Here is a 22,283-nt window from a genome sequence, read left to right as displayed (position 1 = left end):
AGACACCCAATACTGATAGAGGTACATACTGTTGTCCTAGGCTACCACACCCAATTTTTAGATTTGGCAATTTCCAAAATTTAAGGGGGGTGGTCCTATGTACCCCTGCCAAAATTTAGGGGGTGGGCCATGGTACCCCTGCCAAAATTTAGAGGGGGTGGTCCTAAGTACCCCTAGGTCATTGACCCCTGGCCTTGGGGCCCCTCATTGAGGATAATCAAAAGTTAGGCAGAGTGCCCCCAATACTACTGGGTCCTTCTGGAGGCAGTTGAATTAAATAACAAATAATACAGCTATATTTTATATTCAAAAGTATAGGGTTACTGGTGTGAAGCCATTACAAGTATTACAGAAACACGTATTACAGCGAAAGCGCACATTAAAGAGCTTTAAATGCAACATATAAAGGCAAACCTAACCTTCTGTTAATCTAACCAATCGTACTTTTCTATTTGATTAGTAAAAATTATGCTATTAGACAGCCATCTGGTATTCCACTATACTTGCTTATACATGGTCCCTCAATAAGTACCCCGTGCTGCCACACGGCTCCATCTCTTCACCCCGTTTTGACTCGGTTAGTTAACATTCGTGACTTTAAGTGGATACCTTGCACAGATTGATTAATGTTTTGGTACTATTTTTATGGTATATGTCCGGGCGGTATATTTATACGAAAATCATGGAAGAATTCTAATTTTTCAACAATTATTTCTTTCGGTTCCTTTGAACTTCATCTATGATAAGTGGGGTATTGTCATTTTGTCTAGTGCTACATTTTGTTGTACAGTAAGAGGAAAAATAGTAAAGGATTTGTAACTTTTCAATAATTATTTCAAGTGATGTACTTGACCTAAATATTATTATTATTATTATTATTATTATTATTATTATTATTATTATTATTATTATTATTATTATTATTATTATTATTATTATTATTATTATTATTACATACGGTATACGGTAATTCTATCTGAAACATGGTATTGTTTAGGGCCCTAAATCATTCTTATGCTGTGATAATTTCCAACCCTGCGTAAATAATACCTTATTACGTAAACACATTCCATTTTATGCATGCCCGTATTTATATATTGTGCGCCCCAGCGCTCTAAATAATTTGCCGTCCTCGAAAACCACCAATGTTAGAGTTGAATTCATAGTTTTTGAGGTCTTTGAGATGATTAGTGAAAGTTTTAATCCAATCCATTACCCAGAGAGAGGGCGAGATTTTAAAAGTAATCGAAAACAACAGGTATTAGTGTTGAATTCATAGTGTTCGAGGTCGCTGAGTTCAACAGCATCAGTTTTGGAAACAGGGTGGGAGAGGATGACTTTTAAAAATAATTAGATAAGCTAGCTAATTAGCAACTACTGTAATTAGAGCGAATGAAAAACATTAACATAATTTGTCGCGCTTGCGCAGGTCTCTGCGGGTTGCTAGTTTTAAATATTACTTTGTTTTGAACATTTATAAAAACTTTTGTGGATTGCGGTAGCTCAGTGGTAGAGCTTTTACTTCTGGGGCATGGGGTCCTTGGTCCGATCCCAGCTCGTTCCAAGTGAGCTTTCGAGTGGACAAACACAGTGTGTGTTGTTTTCTCGGGGTTCTCCCGCTTCCTCCCACTTTCTTCATTCATCCTCATTATCATAGTTTCCTTTTAGCCTCACCGGCAGAATCATGGGACGGAAAACATAAAGACTTCACTTCATTTCATTTTTAAAAAGTCTAAAATTTTGCCACTCCCTATATTCTGCTGCCCTGTGCTCGAGCATAGAATAGCACTTACCTAAATACGAGCCTGCCTTGTGCAGTTATTTCGATGTATGATTAGCGTCATACTAAAGTAATTGCTACTGCAGGAAACATGTTAGTCGGACTCTTTAGTCAGGTATTAATCACGGGTCAGAACGTTCGGGATAAACAGCTCCCAGTCCTTTAACATATGTTTTCTGCAGTAGCCAGGCCTTGAGTATGACGCTAATCATACTTCAAAACGACTCTGCATAAGGTAGATTATGTTTCATATGCAGGATCATTCTGACTCTGATTAGTGGCATACTAAAGACAGTGGTGCCCACCCCCCTCATGTCCGTGACGCACCCCCCCTCAATTGTCTACCCGTAGGTGTTCTTCCATGAAAAGAAAATCTTTTCGATTAATTTTTACACACCCTCAAACATATTTATATAGATTTTTAACCCCCCCAAATATTTTAATGACGCAGTTTGCGTCATAGCCCCCCTTTGTGGGCACCCCTGCTAAAGAGTTCGACTAACATATGTTTCCTGCAATAGTGAGCCTTTTAGTATGATACTAATCATAAGTCAAAATGACTGCATAAGGCCCATTGAGATAGTGTAAGGAATTTTTCTGTAGAAAAGATAATTTCTGATGCTAGAATATGGAAATTGAGTGTGACTCCGAAGAGAACCTGAACAATCTGGCAGTACTGCATTAGTTTTATGTCTTAGAAGAAGAAGAAGATATTCCTAAATAATTAATGATCGATTTTACCTGCAAAAATGAGTTGCTGGATATTAACATCAAGATTTACAACAATTAACTTGTTATCTGCGAAGTCAGGTTCAATAAGTTCTCCATTTAGGGTAAATAAGATTATAGATTCATTATGCAACATGACAGTCCAGTTAGTGTATCGTTAAAAGTGCAAGGATGTTACTTTGTACTTGCTTGGAAGATGTAATTTTCAATTTTAGAAAAGCTCAAGAATAACTTTGGTTAAAAGAGTAAGGTTAAAAACTAGGAGGCTATTGTTTAGCTCTGGAGTCAAGTTTTTAACCAACTTGCGATATTCACATTCGGTTAGGTTATGTTATTATTTAACGCAGTTTTGCAGAGCGAGTGAAGGCGGGCAAGAGCCCCGCAGGGCACGTTTTCTGTACTTGTTAGTGTTGACCCCCCATTATTAAACAATTACCAACTGGGATTCCATAAATCTCATCCAATTGAGTAGAGATTATCTGCTTTCAGAAAAAGTAAAACATTTAGTTTGTTTTGTGGTTATGCTCTGTAAGATAAGTGATACAGGTGATTAATTAAGATGTGAATGATTATGAAAGAAGTGATGTAATGAGGATGTGGAAGGAAACCCAGGGAACGCTGTCCACTGCAAACCCAAAGGATGTTTGATCAGTGGCTCGAAACCGACTTTGCCTTCCATCCCTAATCTTTTTCTTCGGGTTATGTTTAGCAGAAGGGGTCCAAAAACACAAAATTTACGGGAATAATTAATAATGCAAGTTCTTAGACCTAACATAACGTAACCAAATCTAATCTAAGCTAACCTTAAGTAACCTAAGCTAGCCTGAACTAACCTAATAGTAGAAATAAGCGAAATGCTATAATTTTTTGGAAAATTATGCTGGACCCCTACACTAACATAATGTAACATAAACTAATCTAATCTAACTTAATCTAAACTAATCTTAACTCACCTAAACTAACCTAACCTAATGTGAACAGAAATTACCGAAATTGTAACATTTTTCAGAAACAATTGCTGGAGCCCTTCTGCTAAACAGCCTCTCCTTCCATTATTTTACACGTTGAAGGTGTTCTTTTAATCGCGATTTGATGGATATATGTTGCAATGGATTTAAAGCGCAAGTTGCATATTTCTGCTCATCTTTCGCAGATGGCGGGCCCGGATAAGAAACACATGCAACTGTTTTCAACTTTTACTACTGTTTACCTGTTGTTATTTTAGTATATCTTACCTACAATTACTCCTGTTTCATTTCTGGAGTTCACTTTTCACTGTTAATCACGAATATTTCTTATGTTCATCCTTTGTTGCTCTTTTCTACATCTGTATGCATCTATATAGTATCACAGCACAAAATTAGTGTCCCAGTGTTAATTGTTGCAGACAACGCACTACTTAGAAATTACTAAAATAATAAATACTTGCGTAAATAAACTTTTAAAGAAGGGGTTAAGGGGTGGTGTTACCCACAAATGCATGTTCCTGGGATATTAAAAATTACCAAAACTCATGCAAAAATGCATCTTCCCTGCGTACTCTTTTATTCTGTGGGAGCATACTTATATTCAGAGAAAATACATTTCTTTTAGCATAACATGGACTAAATGAGGAACTCCATTACTAGTCACACATTGACTTCAGTATGATTATAAATACAGTGTATCGTATGGTATAAAAACCACAGTGCATAAAACAGTAATCAACATGTGCAGAGTGGCCACTAAAAAGCACGAGTGGCATGTAATCGAGTAGGGACTGCAGGGGGCCGTAGCGAATGTGGCTTTAGGGTGAAGGCGCATCAGCAACGGTGGGTTACACATAAATAAGGATAGTGGGAAAACACTGTATGTGCCATAAAATACATGCTTTTTGTGTTTTGCATAGCTTTGTACACTGACTTGACATAGAACTTTGCTTCATCATGTGTCTGTCTTATGGAGTGCTATGTGGTAAAGAGTACATTTTCCATTTCGTATTTCTACCTTAGTATACATGTAAGATTCCGATGTATTTTCATTACTTGTGCAATCCTATTGTGAATTCAAATAACGTATTTCTTCCGTAGATTTCACAAATTATCCTACGCACACACACACACACACTTGCACACATACAAAAAATGAGATAACACCCAAAATTTTGCCTCATTTCAGTACGTTCAGTTCAGATGCAACTCCTCTCTTTTTAGTTTCCGCTGTATAATTTATCTTCATTACAACAGTATATACGTCCTTGGTTAATAAGACAGTGGTTTTGAAACACTCATATTATGCTCTAGTAGTTTTTATCTAATATCACAACAATCCACAAACTCTTATAACCAGAATTTAGTGTGGTTTTTCTCCCAAATTATCATCTTACACTGATGAGCATTATTGCCTTTTTTTGTTACTCTCATGCTGTCATTTCGTCTGATCCTCTTTATTTCTCCGTAAATTCTGTATTTCTGGGCCGCCATATGTGGCAGTTAATCCATTATTTCATGTATATAAGGGAGTATTGTGGCTCAGTGGTAGAGCGCTTACGCTTACCTGTGGTGAGAGGGATCCCTGGTTCGATCCCCGGCCAAGCAAGTTTGTGGTGGACAACATCGTGTCCGTGGGTTTTCTCACAGTACTTTCGTTTCCTCCCACGTTTTTATTCCACCAATTCTTCCATCATCATTCTCTTGCCGTAATCATCATCTCCCTTAATTTAACGGACATAACCGTAGGATGTTACCGTAAACAGAAAGATTTTCATTTTTATTTCATATATATCATAACATTTATATATATACAGTGGTCGAAGCGAGACGGTATGCGGTGGTATGCCATACCACCTTTGGTTTTTTCTGTAATGAGGACATACCGTCTCTGTTTTTTCAGTGATCAATGCAAATTTTAAATAGGCGGTATGTTGAGTCAAAATCATAATAAAACATACCGCTTTTTTCCACTTTGAACACTATATATATATATACATGTCAGGTATTTTTCTCGTTGTAGAAAGAGAAAGATAGGTTTTCAAGTCGTGCTGTGTAGGTAGTAAATTCACAAGCAATGACTTGAATTTACTCCTTGTTCTGCGAGTAATGTGTAAAGTATTAATATCTAGTTTAATAAAAGTAAATTAACGAAATCGTGAGACAAAAATCTTCCGAGGACTATATCTATGCGTATGCCGGAAAGGAGATAGGCCTACTATCTCTAATTTTGATAGCTGATGTAAGAAATTTAATTTAGTTATTAAATATCCATCCTATAGCATTTATAAGGAAATATTTTACTCTTACCGTTAAAAGTTTATTACAGTTTATAAAAGTTTATAACGGGTCTACAGGGCCGTTATCACTATTACTGTTTGGGATCGATCAGGGACCTTTAACATGAAACGTGACCGCGCTATCACTAAGTCACTGTGGCTCCAATCCGCTTTCAGCTGTGTTCTCTTAACATGTACCCTCATGTTCAAAATTTGTGTCGCATGTCTTTAGAAATTACATAAATAGTAATAGCTCTGTTTCTTATGAGACAAAATTTCATGTTTTCTTGGAAATATGCAGAAGAAAATACATATTTAAAAAGAAAATGCAATTAAAAATAATTAAAAAATAAATTTCTGAAAGTTTCAAACGTTTTCACGTAAACAATGGACTAAATAGAAATAAGTCTCAGAACATGCGAAGCGATAAGGAATTTTGTGTTAGTGATTTGCATATATACGTTTATGCACTCATCGTAAAGTAGTTGGTTAAACGAATTCTCCCGAAACAATTGCAATGGTCGGAACAAATTGAAATTGAAACCAGCAAAAACGGAGGAATAAAAGCACTAATAGTTCTCGTAGTAAGGAACCAAAGTCGGAATTCGAATAAGAACAAGTTCTATACGTAATAAGTTTAAACTTTTCAGTTTAGATATGATTTTGGCGTTGCTGTTCTAACAGAATAAGATACACAAATGGAAGATTAAACATTAAATTAGAAAAAAATCTTGTAGGGTCTATATATATATATCTATGACTGTAACTCGTAAAGAATGTTCCAAATGACTGGCTTAATTATGTCAAGTCGAAAAAAATGATTAATTAGAGCTTAATGTTTCTTTTCGGCGTCGAAGTTATGTGAAACTGAGCCTACTGCTTAAGATAGAATTCGAACCTGTACTCGAATTTTTTCAAAAGGTTTTATGCTTCCACGAGAATCGAATCTCGTATAAAGAAAGCATGAGTGTTAGGCATTTGACTTCTAAGAGGCACATTACGAAAAAGGTTTCCCGTGCTATACGAATTGATACCAGGTCCATTAAAAAGTAAGATGCTATAAATTTCACGCGAGTTTCGCATACGAACGACGTGTCCCATTCGTGTTAACCCTTTGAACGCTGTAATATCCGGTGAAATAAATATAATGTGTAGTTCCGCGTTTTTTTTTTATTTATTATTTATTCACTAATATATTAGTCTCTTTTGACTCCAAAAGTTTTTCTCAAGGTTTATTTTCGGATATCCTTGATGTTCATTCTATCATGTTAATGATCAACTTCCTTATCCATGAAGTACTATGGGCAAGACTCTTATCGTATCGTCTAAGTATTTAAATCTGTCCACTTCTTTTACTTTACTTCCATCGATTACAGTACTTGTCTATCATTTTGGTTACTATGAACATTTCTACTTAATCAACATATACTTCACCCTTTTTACGTTTTCTTTCAAGTCGATTGCTTTACATATGATGGATAAAATATTTCTATCAGTCTCTCATTTGAGCCAGCTCTGACCGATTAAGCAGCTTTAGATTTTTATTTACATTGACGAAATCGACAATGGTCCGACGAAACAGTTTGTAACGTTCTACCAAGTTGAAGTCTCATGGCTCTTAGAGTTGTGTTTTCATATTCTTTGTAGTGCAGTTTTTCAGATTTATTTAAAAATCTAATTTTGCCTGGTTGCAAATAATTATAAGTTTGACATGCATATTTAGATGGATAAATTACAATAATTAGCATATTATTACATCTTTTGTGTAGGTTTTGAAGCATAGTTGGGGACGGAAACCAACACATTATATTCCTCATTATGGAAGACCTTGGAGTCAGCTGAACTCTTTCATAACAAGGAAGGTAATTTTTATTGTTGTTGTGTATCATTATAATTGTTAATATTCTTACTTGGCAAGGTCTTAAATTTTCATTATTCTCTTTGTGTGAAGTTTAATGTCCGTTTCACCACTATATGAGACGAAACCTACAGTTTAACGTAAACACATACATTCATCTGGTTCTCAAACCTGTGACTGATTTTTTTTTTTTTTTTAATTATTGCGCTTATATCATCATGAGATCTATCATTATGAATTCCTTTCCTTTCAATCTTTTCCGATTATTACAGTCGCAGCATTATAGCCAAGTCGGCGACAATCTGATATATGGTATTCTCTGTTCTGTTCTGGCAAAACAAACATCATAATGCAAAAGTGAATCTAATATTTGCTGCATCCGATTTCGAACCTGAAAGTGTTGCTTTATAATATCTGAGTATTAAGAGAAATTAGACAGTTAAAGATAGTAATAAATAAATAAAAAAGCAATACTGAACAGTCGTTCTTCCAGACAATCTATATTTAAGTATCGATATAATAAAAGTTTATTTCTTTGTGTAAAATTTGCTCAGAAAACAGTATTGACCATATGAAAATATGAAATAAATATGAAGTGTTCCGGGCGGTAAATGCGAGCTCAAAAGTTACGAGCAATTTGAACGCTCGGAACTTAGATTTGAAGTGTTCGAGTAGAAATATCAAACTGCTCTGTGGCAGGTAGTTCTCGTGCTTTATACTGGACGTTGTTCCTCTTTTCCTTAGAAAATACAGCCTCAAAATAAATATATAATTATTTTGGCGGTTCAGAGTGCATTTTTAGGAAGAAAGCCTGTTTTGAATTCGCCCTTGCTGCCCGGAACGCCTCATATGTCCAATATTCATTAAAAATAACTTGTTTTTTTCCTTTTCTTTCTGGTCCACCTATTATATTACCTGTCGTCCATGTTTACTTTAATTAACGTTTGTTGTCAAAATTTGACAACAGATCAGTTGACGAAAATATTTAAACTGAAAATTTGGCTTCATCTACTTTTACTACCATCTAGTATGTACTTTGTATAACAAATAGCGAAGTTGAGAAACATTAATGCTCTCTTAATTTCTTATTTTCTAAATGATAAAATTATCTCTTAATTTTGCTGGAATTGTAATACACTTAAATTAATCTAATCCGAAGCTATATTTAATATTTCTAAATCAGTTTAATTGGACCAGAAGATGTTCTAATTGTACGTGCATGGTGCATCAGTTTGGAGAATGACAATTCTGTTTGCTTAAGATTCCGAGTTAATTTTGCGTAGAGTCTTTTTATTCTCTTGAATATAATCTCGTGCTTTTGTCTAGTGGATAAGGAAGTATGGTGTGTGGAAATATATGAAGAAAAAAAATATTTATTTGATTGTTTCTTAATTTCAGATTGGAAGTAAGTTTAGCACAGCTGCTGTCGAGGCTCCAGTGACGAAAGGAGTTTTACGAAGACAAAAGATCGTTGGAGTATGGCTTGCAGGTTGTGCAGGAATGACTTTTGGAGCCGTGGTTCTTGGTGAGAATAATTAAAGTTCAGTTTTCACACTTCCTTAACATGCTGGTTAATGGGACAATGGGAGCAGTTTATTCCTTAATTTTATATCGTATTACAATTGCAGTTCTTCTGAACTCCATATAGACCAATGTTGGTTTTGGAGATAAATTGCCAATTTATTAGAATTTAAGTGCATTTTGAACAATTTTTAATATTTGTGCACTGACGGTTCCTAGTAATGTCTTGCATAGTTTTATGTATACACCCTCCATTCCAAAAGAAACCGAACGTTTAAAAAAAACAAAAAAGCAATGCACATTTTGGAACAAATCATTTTTATTAATCAATGTATTCCCCTTCTGCATCGATACACATATTTGCACGCTCCAACAAGTTGTCAAACGACTTTTCCATGTCCTTTATTGGAATGGTCTTTAGGACGGCGGTCGTCGCCTTCTCAATGGCATCAATCGATGCGTGCCACTTTCCTTTCATCGTCAAATGCAGTTTCGGGAACAGATAGAAATCGCACGGAGCGAGATCTGGTGAATAGTGCGGATGATGCAACCGAATAATGTGATTTTTGACCAAAAATTCAGTTACAAGTCGCGAACGATGTGATTGTGCATTATCGTCCAAAAGAGTCCAACTGCCGATTTCGCGATATTCGGGCCGAATACGACGAATTCTTGCCAGCAAACGCTTCATGACGCCCAAGTAAAACTCTCCAGTGACTGTCTGGCCGGGCTGAACAAATTCTTTGTGGATAATTCCTTTTGAATCGTAAAAACAAATCAGCATCACCTTAACTTTTGACTTCACCAAGCGACTTTTTTTGGGTGTTCCTTCATCCGGCGCTCTCCATTCAGCACTTTGCCGCTTTGTTTCGGGCTCATATTCAAAACACCACGTCTCGTCACCAGTTACAATCGATTTCAAGAAGTTTCGATCCTGCTGAGCACTTTTAACGATGTCTTTGCAATGCGCAATTCGATCAACTTTTTGGTCTTCGGTGAGTTTGTGTGGTACAAACCGCGAATTAACCTTCTTAAGGCCCAAAACTTTGGTCAAAATGCGGTATGCGGTTGTTTGAGGAATGCCTAATTCCATTTCAATAACTTTCACCGACGATTTTTTGTTATGTTTGATGAATTCACGCACTTTTTCGATGTTTTCTTCCGATAATCCGGTTCTGGGACGGCCTGATCTTTCGTCATCATCCAGCGTCTCTCTACCCGATTTGAATCACCTGAACCACTCGTAAACTTGCGTACGGGATAGACACTCATCACCATATGCATTTTGTAGCATTTGGTGCGTTTCACTAAAAGTTTTACCCAGTTTAACACAAAACTCAATTGCAGCTCGTTGTTTGAAACTCATTTTCCGACTGATGTACACAACACACTGACAGTTGAAACGCAATAACTTTGTTGCCATGCATCCAAATGTCATGACATTTATACCAGTTGTCAATGAGGGACTACGCCATCTACCGGTAAAATATTACAACAGATGGCACTAGTGGTACTATTTGTTTTCAAAAGTTCGGTTTCTTTTGGAATGGAGGGTGTATTTTTTATATTTGATGCAAATAATGAGAAAGCCTTTTGTGGCATAAGTATACGTAGAAAAAGTCAGTCTGATAAATTGTACACTTATTACATATAACTAGATTTCCCCGAGGATTCAAATTAATACGTCTCTAAAATTCGTTATAGAATCAGAATTTTGGTAACTGGAAACATTGAAATTTCAAAATTCAGAATTCGCGAACATTCTGTAGGCTCTTGGTAGTGATTCGTAAGGAATATTATTACCTTTTTTTTTTGTCATCAATACACCCAAATAGAACTACGAGCTGAATTCTTTCTTATCGACATGAGAAATAAAACTAATATAAGACAAAGAGAAGTTCATGTTTTTTTTTTTAAAAGGAAAATTGCCATGAAGAAGCTTTCAGCAGTTAACAAAAGTGAATTATTGGGTAGAAATAATAATAATAATAATAATAATAATAATAATAATAATAATAATAATAATAATAATAATAATAATAATAATAATAAACACCAAACGTCTCAGTCTGTGAGTCACTGTAGTCGTAATAATAAACAGTCACACTAACAACTGCGCTATTGCTTGCATGTACAACATAGTCCTTGAATAATTACATAATATGGTATGAAGTTTAGATTACATTTGTTTTGATTTCAGTTTAGCGTTCCGTTCAGCAGCGAGGCTATATAAGACGTGAACCTACAGCTTAACGTGGGATCCGAACCACACGAGCTTCCACCGGGAATCGAACCCGGGTCTTCCATTTCAAAGGTGCATATACGTTAATTACTTAGCCACGAGGGAGCTCTAAGTATGGTGTTTGGAGTGGTTGGTGGGCAAACTAAAAGAAGCTAAATGAAAACAATAAGAGCTTTCAATCAAACAAACCTAAAGTGTGTAGCAGATCGAAGGGTTGAGCATAACAGCTAATTTATTTAATTATGAAATAGTACGCAAAACATGATATATGTAAAATACTACTTTCTGTATTATTTCTGGGCAAGATATGTCCAGTTGGTGATCTTTCTGTGCATTCTCTGATTATATTGACCTAAACAAGGATAGTACATGACATTTTGTTTATGCAGTAATTGAAGTCATATAGTGTTCGTGATCATGACTCCCGTGGGAGTTGAAATATTCAAAATATATATTTAAAAAAAAACCACGGAGGTAAAGATACGTATGTCCATTGCTCTATATTGAAAACAAAGCAGCAAACTTGATAACCAAACAATTTCTATTACAGGTGGAATAACAAGATTAACTGAATCTGGACTTTCCATGGTAACATGGAAGTTGTTCGGTGAACGGCCACCGCTTACAGAGGAAGACTGGGAAGCTGAATTTAAGAAATATCAGGAATATCCGGAATTCAAAATGTGAGTAAAACAAATAGTTGGTAACCAAAGTATTAACCTCATGTTTTAAGTTCGGATGATTTGTTACAAAAAGTATACGTAACATAAGCTGAGAAAGCGAAAAGAAATCAACGATTCTGGTAGGTAGTCTGTTATTGTCTTCTGAAGGAGTCATAATTTCAAACACAGCTCTTTCTTTTTGATTTGACTGCATCAAAAAGTTGTTTTCCACAATAGATACAATCTAATCAAAACTAAAATAGAGGAAAACCTAGTAAAACACTATCACACAATACATGATAAAGGGAAGAACACTATACTCCATCAGACAAGGAAGGAAATAAATAGTAAAGGAAAGAGCAGTAATTGAGAAGCGGTACTATAGCCTTAGTGCTGAAAAGGGACTTTAAACCAAAGCCAGACTCGTTTTCTCTGATTGTATTACTGTTATCAATTATTGAAATATCATTGTTCTTACAATTCATGTAGTTCTTGTATGATCACTGCGTTTCGAACCTATTCGTGGTTTATCCTCAGATTCCGAAAGGAACGAAAGGAAGAGAGAAAATCAAGATAAAAGGATAGTCTGCGCGGATCCGCGCCACGCGTAAGTAATTTCAAAAAGACAATAATCATCGGGACGACTTCGGAGTTCCTATGTACGAAACTGATATATCGGGACGACAAATATAAAACAAATTGTCCTTAATTCAGGTTCTTAGTTTAAATGAGGAATGAGTCCTTAATTATCCTTTTATTATTATTATTATTATTATTATTATTATTATTATTATTATTATTCGACTCCAGCTTCATTAAAATCATGTAAATTATTGTCCTTGTAACAACTTGGAAGTTTGGTAATAATATTTTGCATGTTTTATATGTTTTTCATTCTAGTCGCTATATTTCTTTCTGTTGTCTTATGCGTGCGTTTTCTCACAGGAACAAGAGACTAGATAAGCATTATTGTTTCGAAAATTGTCCGTAAAACAATTTTTATATTCAGTTAGTTTTCTCTCTCTCTCTCTCTCTCTCTCTCTCTCCCTCCCCCCTTTTCTCCTCTGCTATCACTGTTATACTTAGGACATTCCTTTTTAAGTGTTCTTTTTTCATTTGTTTGCGGGTTAAAATTTTAATTAAGTTCATTTTTGTTTTGACTTTTTCCTTGTTTTGTGGAAGTACGGCCTCGCTGCAACCATTTCTTGGGAAACCTAATGGGCAATCATTTATGAAGTGTCGATATGATTCTTGCGTTGATGTTAGTTTCTTTTCAAGAACAGTTACTGAAGAACTGTGTCTGTTCTAAAAGATATTTGCTTGTTTGACAGTTTTTTTTATCTTCGAGCTATTTCTGACTTTGTCACAGCAATCAATGAGTTGTAGAAGATATAAACAATTGAGAGGTTATTCATGCTGAGAAGTGATATCAATTTTAGGTTTATTATACCTTAAATTGTGAGGAAAAATGTATATAAGGAAAAAAAATTGAAGATGTACAGGTAATGGTTCTGCCACTGACCTCACGAATCAGTTTTAGTACAAAAGGTAAAAATAGAGGGAGAAGAAAACGTTTTTCTTCTCGTTATATATTTTTGTTGGAGGGTACGCTCATTCTTGAAAGCCGCCTCTTAGCTCCATCCTTTTTCCCTAATAATAATAATAATAATAATAATAATAGTAATTTGTTCGGATACAGTGGATCTCTCCATCTCATATATAAAGTAGTCAAAAAAGTGTTGAACTTTTTGCGCATGAGATGGCATTACTATCCCAAATCTCAGGATATATAAGTCACAGTGGCTCTGCTCTAACGTCCTTCTACAGCTGACAGTTGAAGCTAGTGCATGTGCAAATAGTTGGTATTCTTATAATCAGACGTAAGGTATTGTGCTGTGAAGGTGAGTGAATTTTTGCAAAACTGCACTACATTTTACAATTTTGTTTCCATAAAGGCGCAAATGCTTCGTTGGCCCATGAAGAAATGTGTGCTGTTAATGGGCAAGATATGTTATCAAAAGCAACACCCAAAGGATGGTTCAGTCGCTTTCATTTCTTAATTTCGATTTCCAGGTTGCTTCTCGCTATAGGCGATCATACACAATAAAAGTATATGATATTCTGGCAAAAGTTGTGAAAGACTGGGATGTAAGCAGTCATTACATCGCCATCCACCGTTAAACTCTGTTAAACTGTTTGGAGAAAGCTGGATGCAAAAGAAGGACGAAGATTGGGTACCACATATCCCGACTCAGATATATTTACTCGATCGAATTTCTATGTTCGAATCTCTACTGAAACGTAAAGAACTTGAGCCATTTCTGAAGCGGGTGATCACAAGCGATAAGGGGATAACCTACAGCAACAATGCGCGAAAAAATGGTGGTCGAAACGAGGAGAAGCTTTAGAGTTTGTGGCAAAGCCGACACTGACGTCCAGGAAGAGTAAGCTGTGCGTTTGATGGGATTAGGAGGACATTGTGCATCAAACGACCGTAATTGGTGAACAGAAAGGGTGTCACACACCACACTGTCAAGTCCAGGCCATAGGACTCGTCAGAAATTTAGAGGACTTGCCTAAGAGGTTTTAATGCATCCACCGTATATCCCGGACCTGATACCGACAGAGTATAATTTGTTTCTGTCTCTGCAGAACTCCCTGCGTTGTGTTTAGTTAGTTTCAGAAGAGACCCGTGAAAATCACATGTCACAGGTTTTTTTTTAAACTAGAAACCACAAATTTGAATAACGACGGATTTATGGTGTTGCCAGAAAAATGACACAAAGTTATCGAACAAAATGATGCATATGTAGTTTCATAGTGTTATTTTCTAGTCACAGTAAATGTATTCTCAATGTTGACCTCCAAAGGCTCAATTAGATAACATGATATATGTTAATTTCGACTTAATTTGTTGAAAATTTAGACAAAAAAAATGGCGCCCTACTTTACAAATATTTCAGATGCGATAACTCTTCTTTGTTTCTTCACAGAAAGAACAAGGACATTACTCTTGAACAGTTTAAGTTGATTTGGCGTATAGAATACATACATAGAATGTGGGGACGAGCGATCGGTGCATTCTTCCTGCTTCCTGCGATTGGATTTTGGACTCGAGGTTGGTTTAAGCCTGGAATGAAGAAGAGAGTTATTGCGTTTGGAACGCTTTTAGGTTTTCAGGTAAGAGAATTCTGCTTTGGTATTTGAGCAGTTAATGTTTTTATAAAATTTCCCTTGTTGTTCTAGTTTACTTACGAAACTTTGAAACTAGCTTATATTAAAACAGGACACCAAGGAGGCAAAGAAACTGGACCTCAATTCCTTACATTTTTTCGGTGGGGGGGGGGGGGAAGAGGGATTAACGTCCCACAATTATTTACTGAAGCTAAAGAGACGGTGATGATGAAAATGATGAATAGAAGTAGGGACCCCCACGCACCAGAGGTGAACATTCTACTACTAATGCGCCGCAGCACCCTAATTCCTTGCAAAATATCATGCGAAATTATACATGTTTTCACTAATTATGAGCCATTTTTCAGGAACGGTAGAGACAAAGAATAACAGGTAATGGAATATATATATATATAAGGTAAAGGAAAATTAACACATATCCATTGTTTCTTTATTGATATGATTTAATTTTATCTTTTACACGTCCTCTTAGTATAGTTGTCCTCTGCAGTCTGAAAGATGGCTTAAGAGTTAGCGGGTACAACTTCGCATGAAATATGTGCAAGCGCACAGTGAACAAAATATCATGTTTCGTACTTATTATAAGTTCTTATAGTCTCTTATCATCAAATTTTCGCATCGTATTTGTATTTGAATATTTGGTGCTAATGGAAGAAAGGAACTTACAGTAAGTATCTTAAAGGAACTTAAAATAATATTAAAGAAGCTATGTAAGAATACTTCACATGAAACTAATGAAAGTATTTAGATGAATTCTTATGCTTTTCTAAAATGATAGTTGCTTTCAAAGCCTTTCTTAGGCCCAGAAAGTTGATTACTCAGGTGACAAACACATCTTTATAATTTCAAGGGAAAATATCTCTCTTAGAAATCGTAGAGTGAAACTTTGCTTAACGGAATTGCACGGCTTCCCCTTAATATGGATGAAATTAATTTTGAACAGTTTCTCATTAATTTTGGATCATCGCTGTTAAATAACGAGTGTCTATTCTCTAATTATATTGACCTAAACAAAAATACTACATTACATTTTTATGTAGTAACTGAATATTAATACCTTGTTGTTCGTTTAGTGGACCACAGTCTGTACAAACGTTAAGAATAACTGCTCTGATTTCGAACAATGAATTTAGGTTTGTACCAGTGCATTTTTTTCTGTTTGTTTGTTGTATTTTCAATATTTCGATGCTCATTTTAGTCATGAAAGTCAGGTAAAGGAATTTTAGAAAACCAAACTCTGACTTTTTTTTTGACAGAATAACCGAACAAAAGATTTATTGTACTTTAGGTGTCTTCACAGTTGCCTTCACGATTTTGAACAGCTCCAAAACGGCGGCTTTCTTTCTACCAGAATGTACCCTTCTTGGCATTGTCCATTTAAAATGTTACATGTATGTCACATCACTAGCGCAAATGTTCTTGTTTCAAGAGGCGGCTCTTGCTTTGCACAGAGGAACATTTCCAAACAGCTCTGCGATTGCCTTCCTACGGATTTGTTCTTTCTGTCAAAACAATTTTACGTATTCAATTCCAAACAGTTTTTTTTTTATACATAATACATTGAGCGAATGGAATTTCCTCGAAAAACTGGAAAGAATATATGAGGGAATCTCCCGTTCTCTCAAATATACAACTTTTATATAATGTAATGATGTCTGTGAATGATTTAGCTAGGACACAGTACTTTCCTATTCCGAACAACCCTGAAAAGAAGCAAAGGGATTATTGTATTTTTTTAAAAAAATCTGAAAAAGAAAATGTGAGAAAATTCCGCTTTTGTATGGAAAAAAAAATCAGTCTTTTTTATAACACAAAGTGGAACAGATGCGATTCCTGGTTGCCAGGCATTGGATACGAAAGTTTTTAATGCGGTGAGGGTGAGATCTTTTGAAGTGTAGGTATTGCATTCTGTTAATAAGGTTGATGTATACATCAGTTACGAGACCTCCATCCTCAAGTCCGATGTGTACATCTAGGAAGCTGAGTGTCTGGTTGCAGAAGAACCAAGTGAATTTGACTTTATTCTTGTTGTTTAGTGACGATAGGAATTGCCCCAATGCTGAGTGGCTGTTGATCCCTATTAGGAAGATCTCTGAGAATTGAAGCCAGCCTAAAGGTTGAAAAGGAAATGTAAAAAATATTTGTTCTTTGAGATGTGCCATAAATATGCTGGCGTGGTTGAAACAGAGACTCAGGAGGACACATTTGTCCTATCGATGTACTGACTGGCAGACCGTTGTTGTAGAAGTCCTTTGTCGTCAGTCACCGCAGAAGTGACATCATTATCGTTATCAGAGCGCTCCTAAACAATGATTATTTTAATTCTGGAAAGAGAAAATGTATGAATGTTCAGGCAATATGTAGGGCTGAGCAAGGTCAGTTCGTGAGCAACCATCTTCTGAGCGGAATGAGCGGGGGTGTTGTCGTTGAGAAGCTTCACTTCTTTCATTAGTATTCCGCGGCTTTCCTTCGTGATTGCATCGTGCAACTTGATTAGGAGTTCCAGTAGTACTGCTCAGCGATGGCTTGTTCTTTGCGGGCTTAATCTTTCAGAATCACCCCATGGCAATACCAGAATACACTCAAGGGCAGTGCGCGATCTCGACCTTTAGAACCACACTAAAATGCGCTTAGATTGTAAATCGCTCATCCCAGAAACAGTGGTATGAATCATTTCCGTGCAAAACGCAATTGTTGTCTGCTAGCGCCATTCGAGATGGCATGTTGTACCTGCACGAACAAGTACTTACCATAGTTGTGTGAATGGTATATCTGCAATAGGAAGCCTTCTTTTGGAGTGTTCGGTTGTGGGTTAGAGTGTAAAGAATGTACATCGTTATCATGGGGGAATTAACTCCATGAATGTTGTCAAACTGTCAGAGGCAAAGTTGCGACGTACTGAATATGGAAACTTAATCGGAGTTGAGGATATGAGTTTTGTTATATAGCATAATAATTCAGAAATACAATAGGGATTACGCAGAAATACACGAAGAGACGCTTGATAAATATAGTAATTTTGAAGGACAGGCAGGGTCCGTATTTGACGTTGGTCCCTCCAGCAATACAAGACCTTCATCTCCATAACAACAGAAACTTTCAAGTGAAAGTGAGTACGAACTATCTCTACCTAAAATGTCAAGGGTCAGTATATTACAAGATATTGATGACAACATGCTGGAGAATATTTATGAAGACTATCGTGGCGTCAATTCCGATAGCAAACTTATGAGGCTCTATAAGTGCATTCGAAGTAAATCAAATTGCAATATAATGTTAGATTATATGAGTAGCAACAGGCGAGACCAAGCTCACTTCAAGGGAAGCAGACTATCACAATTAACAACGATAAAAGAATATGTAATGTCAGGATTTGATAGGGAAAGAGCATATAGATATGCTAAGTATTGGCATTGCAAATGTAGGCACTAGAAGCGTCTAACAAGGTTAGCCTAGACAATTTCACAGCTTCGATTACTTTTAGCAACAAACGTAAGGCGAAATATGGCATTTCTTCTAGGCATATTACTACGTTCGTCATACTTAGGGACATACAAGATGGTCAAGTATTCTAAGACACAAGGGTTTGTGGAGGAAGTAAACAAATATGTAACAGACGGAAGTATGGCAAAGAAAATATTCTGAACAGTGACCAAAGTCAGTTTACTTATGAAATATCTTCATTGTCAACACTATTTCAGAGGCGAAAAAACATTTGCAGTCTGTGCATATCTCTACACACAGCTATACATTGATGTTGCGTTATCACTGAGTGCCAATTAGCTAACAAGCTCTCTATATCTGTTTCCAGGAGCCACAAGGCACTTTGGCTCCAAATGTTTCAAAGAAACTTAAGCAACATATCCATGAAATATTCATGTGGAAGGAAGCAAAAGTGGCATAATGATAAACTTTTCATATGTTCTTTCGTCAACCGTCCTTGGTGAACAGATACGTGACGATGCGAAAAGCGTATTGCTGTGTGATTCCAGATCAGACCACAAAGATCATATTCTGTTAGATGAAAATTTTCCGAACAAGGATGTTACGCCCAAGATATTGCCACCGGAGACGACAAAATATTGCCAAACTCTTGATGTATACTTCTTTAGGTAATACACCGTGTATGAGCGCTACATGAGAAAGATCGTTGATTTTGTAAGATTACAATGTGAAAAAGCAGAAGTAAAGTTACACGATCGTCTTTTCATCATCAGACTTCACTCTGTGCTATACAGTCAACTTTCTGCGCCGAAATACAAGCTATCTATCGTGGTAAGACGCGCAAGTTTGTTAGCGAATGACTCATATCAGTGTTTCTGGGATGAGTGATTTATATTCTAAGCACATTTTCATGTGGTTCTGAGCATTCGAGGTCACGCACATTCCTTCGCGCATCTTTCATCGCGGTATTACGGTCTTGGCCTGATTGTAAGTTGGTGAACCGTAGTGCACTGCTTGCTTTCTGTCTTCGGGTTATTATGGTACACCCAGCACTCTTTAGAAAAAATCTTCTTGATCGGCACTGCAGAGCTGAAGTATTTTCTGTGCAGCTTTCTTTCTGTGTTGGATTTGAAATGACGTCAGCAAGTACGGAACCCAGCATGTCGCTGGTTTCGTGCTTAGCATGATAATTGTATATCATGGTAAGCATGATATACAATTCCAACTGTATATCATGCTTATCATGATATACCATGATTCCGTCTGTATTCACTTCTCTTACTATGGCTGCAGAGGTAAAACGACGGTCTTTGAGATCGAGAAATTCAATTTTTCTTTCTTTCTTCGAATTCCGGGTTCCTCCGAGAGAGAAGGCTGCCCTTTACGTTCTTTGTCTTGCAGACTTGTTGCAACACACTGAAAGCTATGCCACCTTACCACTGTCGTCTGAAGAGCATTCTCTCCGCACACAAGTTCATTATGAATTTCTTTTATATTTTATTTGAGAGACAAAGAGCAAAACACCTCGTACTTCAGATGGCTCTATGGGCTGCACTATCTTAATTTTCTGACCCTCTAGAGGTGTTTCACAGAACTACTTCGTGACAAATGTGTAAAATTGGATAGCTTAATGATCAAAATATTGATAACGTTTGCAAATAGAAAGAAATAATTGTTACTTTATAAATGTCCCTCGTACATATACATATTTTATTAAGGAAAACAGAGTTTTGTTTTTAAATAATTAATAGATATTTTTATACATTACATTTGAAATAACCGAGATTCTGACATAAAGCAAAACATAAAGTAACTTTTCAAAGCAGTTTGTTTCATGATGCTCGTGAGAATAAGTAATACTGTATCGCTTATTTCTGAAGTAAAGATAGTGAGTTTTAATTAACTTCGCACCAGGTGTGTGCTGCATAAGATATTTGTTCTTGTTTTGGTGAAATCAGAAAATAAAATAATTATTCAGCCACATGTATATGATTCTTATCGTATCATATATTGATCTGCAGGATATGAGAAAAGAACGTTAAAGTAAATAACTGAGCAGTTACCGTTGAAGAAGTGCTAGTTAATTTAGAATATAGTTAAGTACTTTATCAATGACATATATTGTGAATCTCTTTTTCCAATAGGTTAGCACGAAACATACTTGAACACTCTTTTGTACAAAAAATAAAGTACCCTTAAGTGTTTTTTAAAAAAAATTATCACATGTTTTACTAGTTAATTGTCTATCACATGTAATAAAAAGATCACTTACGCAGGCAATTACATTCTTTATTGTACTATTACTTGACGTAACGAAATAAAATTTTTAAGAATTCTTTTCTGCACCATGAAGGTCATAATCTCTGCTTTGTTTTCATTTCATAGTCCATTGTCAACATTGTCAACACCGCGATCCTCCAGTTTCTTCTTCTTTTTTTTGGTAAGAGTTATTAGTTTCTTTGCATACTTTCATGCCAGCGTCCTTCTTAAGATACACAGTGAATCAAAAAGAAAGATAGCTCATAAACAAGAAGATTAGAATTCTTATCTGCTATTAATATATTCGAATCAGGTAGTATTAGTATTAGTCTATTGTCATTTAAATTGTTTTGAGTTTTTATTTATTTATTTATATCATTCCAACTATGCAAACGATGCTTAAATTACAATCAATATATTTGCGTACATTGTTTCGGCAGAAAAAAAGATATTGAGTGAAGACTTCTTTCGTACAACGACATTGTTTCTGCTTTTCCCTCCTCATTCTTTTTCTTTTTTCCTTTTCATTTTTTTTTTTTTAAATCTTAAGTTTTGCTGTCATAATGTGGAATATTTGAAAAAGGCTGATGTTGACTATCTGTGTCTTATTTTCTTTTGGTTTGGTTTCTATAATATAAACTCTGAAAACGATATTTGATACCGAAGAGCTTCAAATTTAATTTTATTAGTATTTTATGTGTGTCTGCTGTTGAAAATATCTCTGTTTCTGCTACTTCTCTTATATTTTCTTCATATATTACTGTGTATCATGGACCTGAATCAATAGCTTTATCTATTGTTTTCAGGGTCTGTTAGGTTGGTACATGGTGCAGTCAGGTTTGGAAGACCGTTTTCACAAGGAAACTGATGTCCCGAGAGTATCTCAATATCGATTAGCTGCTCATCTTGGTTCTGCGTTCATTTTGTATACTCTGTTCTTGTGGTCAGCACTAGATCATCTCCTTCCACCACAGTCTGTGCCTTTAACGGCTGCAGCACGCGGACTAAGGATGTTTGCACACACATGCAAAGGAATGATATTCTTGACTGCTATATCTGGTATGCTGTTCTTTCCCTTACTTCGTAAAATGTACAATATCCAAAGGTTGAGTGCTGTGAAGAACTGTTCTGAAATCATACTTTGAAGAGTTATTTTTGTGTTGGTTATATGTTGTCAGTAATCAGTATTGAATATCGGTATACCATAAATCGTATCTGATAATGATAAAGACTATGATTATCTCAGCAACTACTCCAAGGATTGTGTCCATACTCATAAATCAATATATCGTGATTTCTGTCTTTTTATTTACTTTTTTTTGTTAAGTTTGTGGATAAAATACCAA

At 35.8% G+C, this 22,283-nt stretch overlaps 1 protein-coding gene across 1 annotated transcript in view; it reads left to right on the top strand.

Moving 5' to 3' along the window:
* Window positions 1-2,457: 2,457 nt before the first annotated feature.
* The window catches only part of LOC145688334 (heme A synthase COX15), a 29,211-nt gene continuing 9,385 nt past the window's right edge, over window positions 2,458-22,283 (top strand). Inside the window, exons 1-6 of the mRNA XM_081762456.1 lie at window positions 2,458-2,613; window positions 7,526-7,618; window positions 9,013-9,139; window positions 11,928-12,060; window positions 15,033-15,219; window positions 21,744-21,996. Coding sequence (XP_081618582.1) covers window positions 2,530-2,613; window positions 7,526-7,618; window positions 9,013-9,139; window positions 11,928-12,060; window positions 15,033-15,219; window positions 21,744-21,996 — 877 coding nt within the window. The 5' untranslated portion in view covers window positions 2,458-2,529. The remainder of the gene's footprint in view (window positions 2,614-7,525; window positions 7,619-9,012; window positions 9,140-11,927; window positions 12,061-15,032; window positions 15,220-21,743; window positions 21,997-22,283) is intronic.

The sequence above is a fragment of the Thermobia domestica genome, chromosome 1, assembly GCF_964235325.1.
Source record: "Thermobia domestica chromosome 1, izTheDome1.hap1.1, whole genome shotgun sequence".
Lineage (NCBI taxonomy): Eukaryota > Metazoa > Arthropoda > Insecta > Zygentoma > Lepismatidae > Thermobia > Thermobia domestica.
Note: the sequence above shows the minus strand (reverse complement) of the source record. Positions and strands in the feature narration are given on the sequence as shown.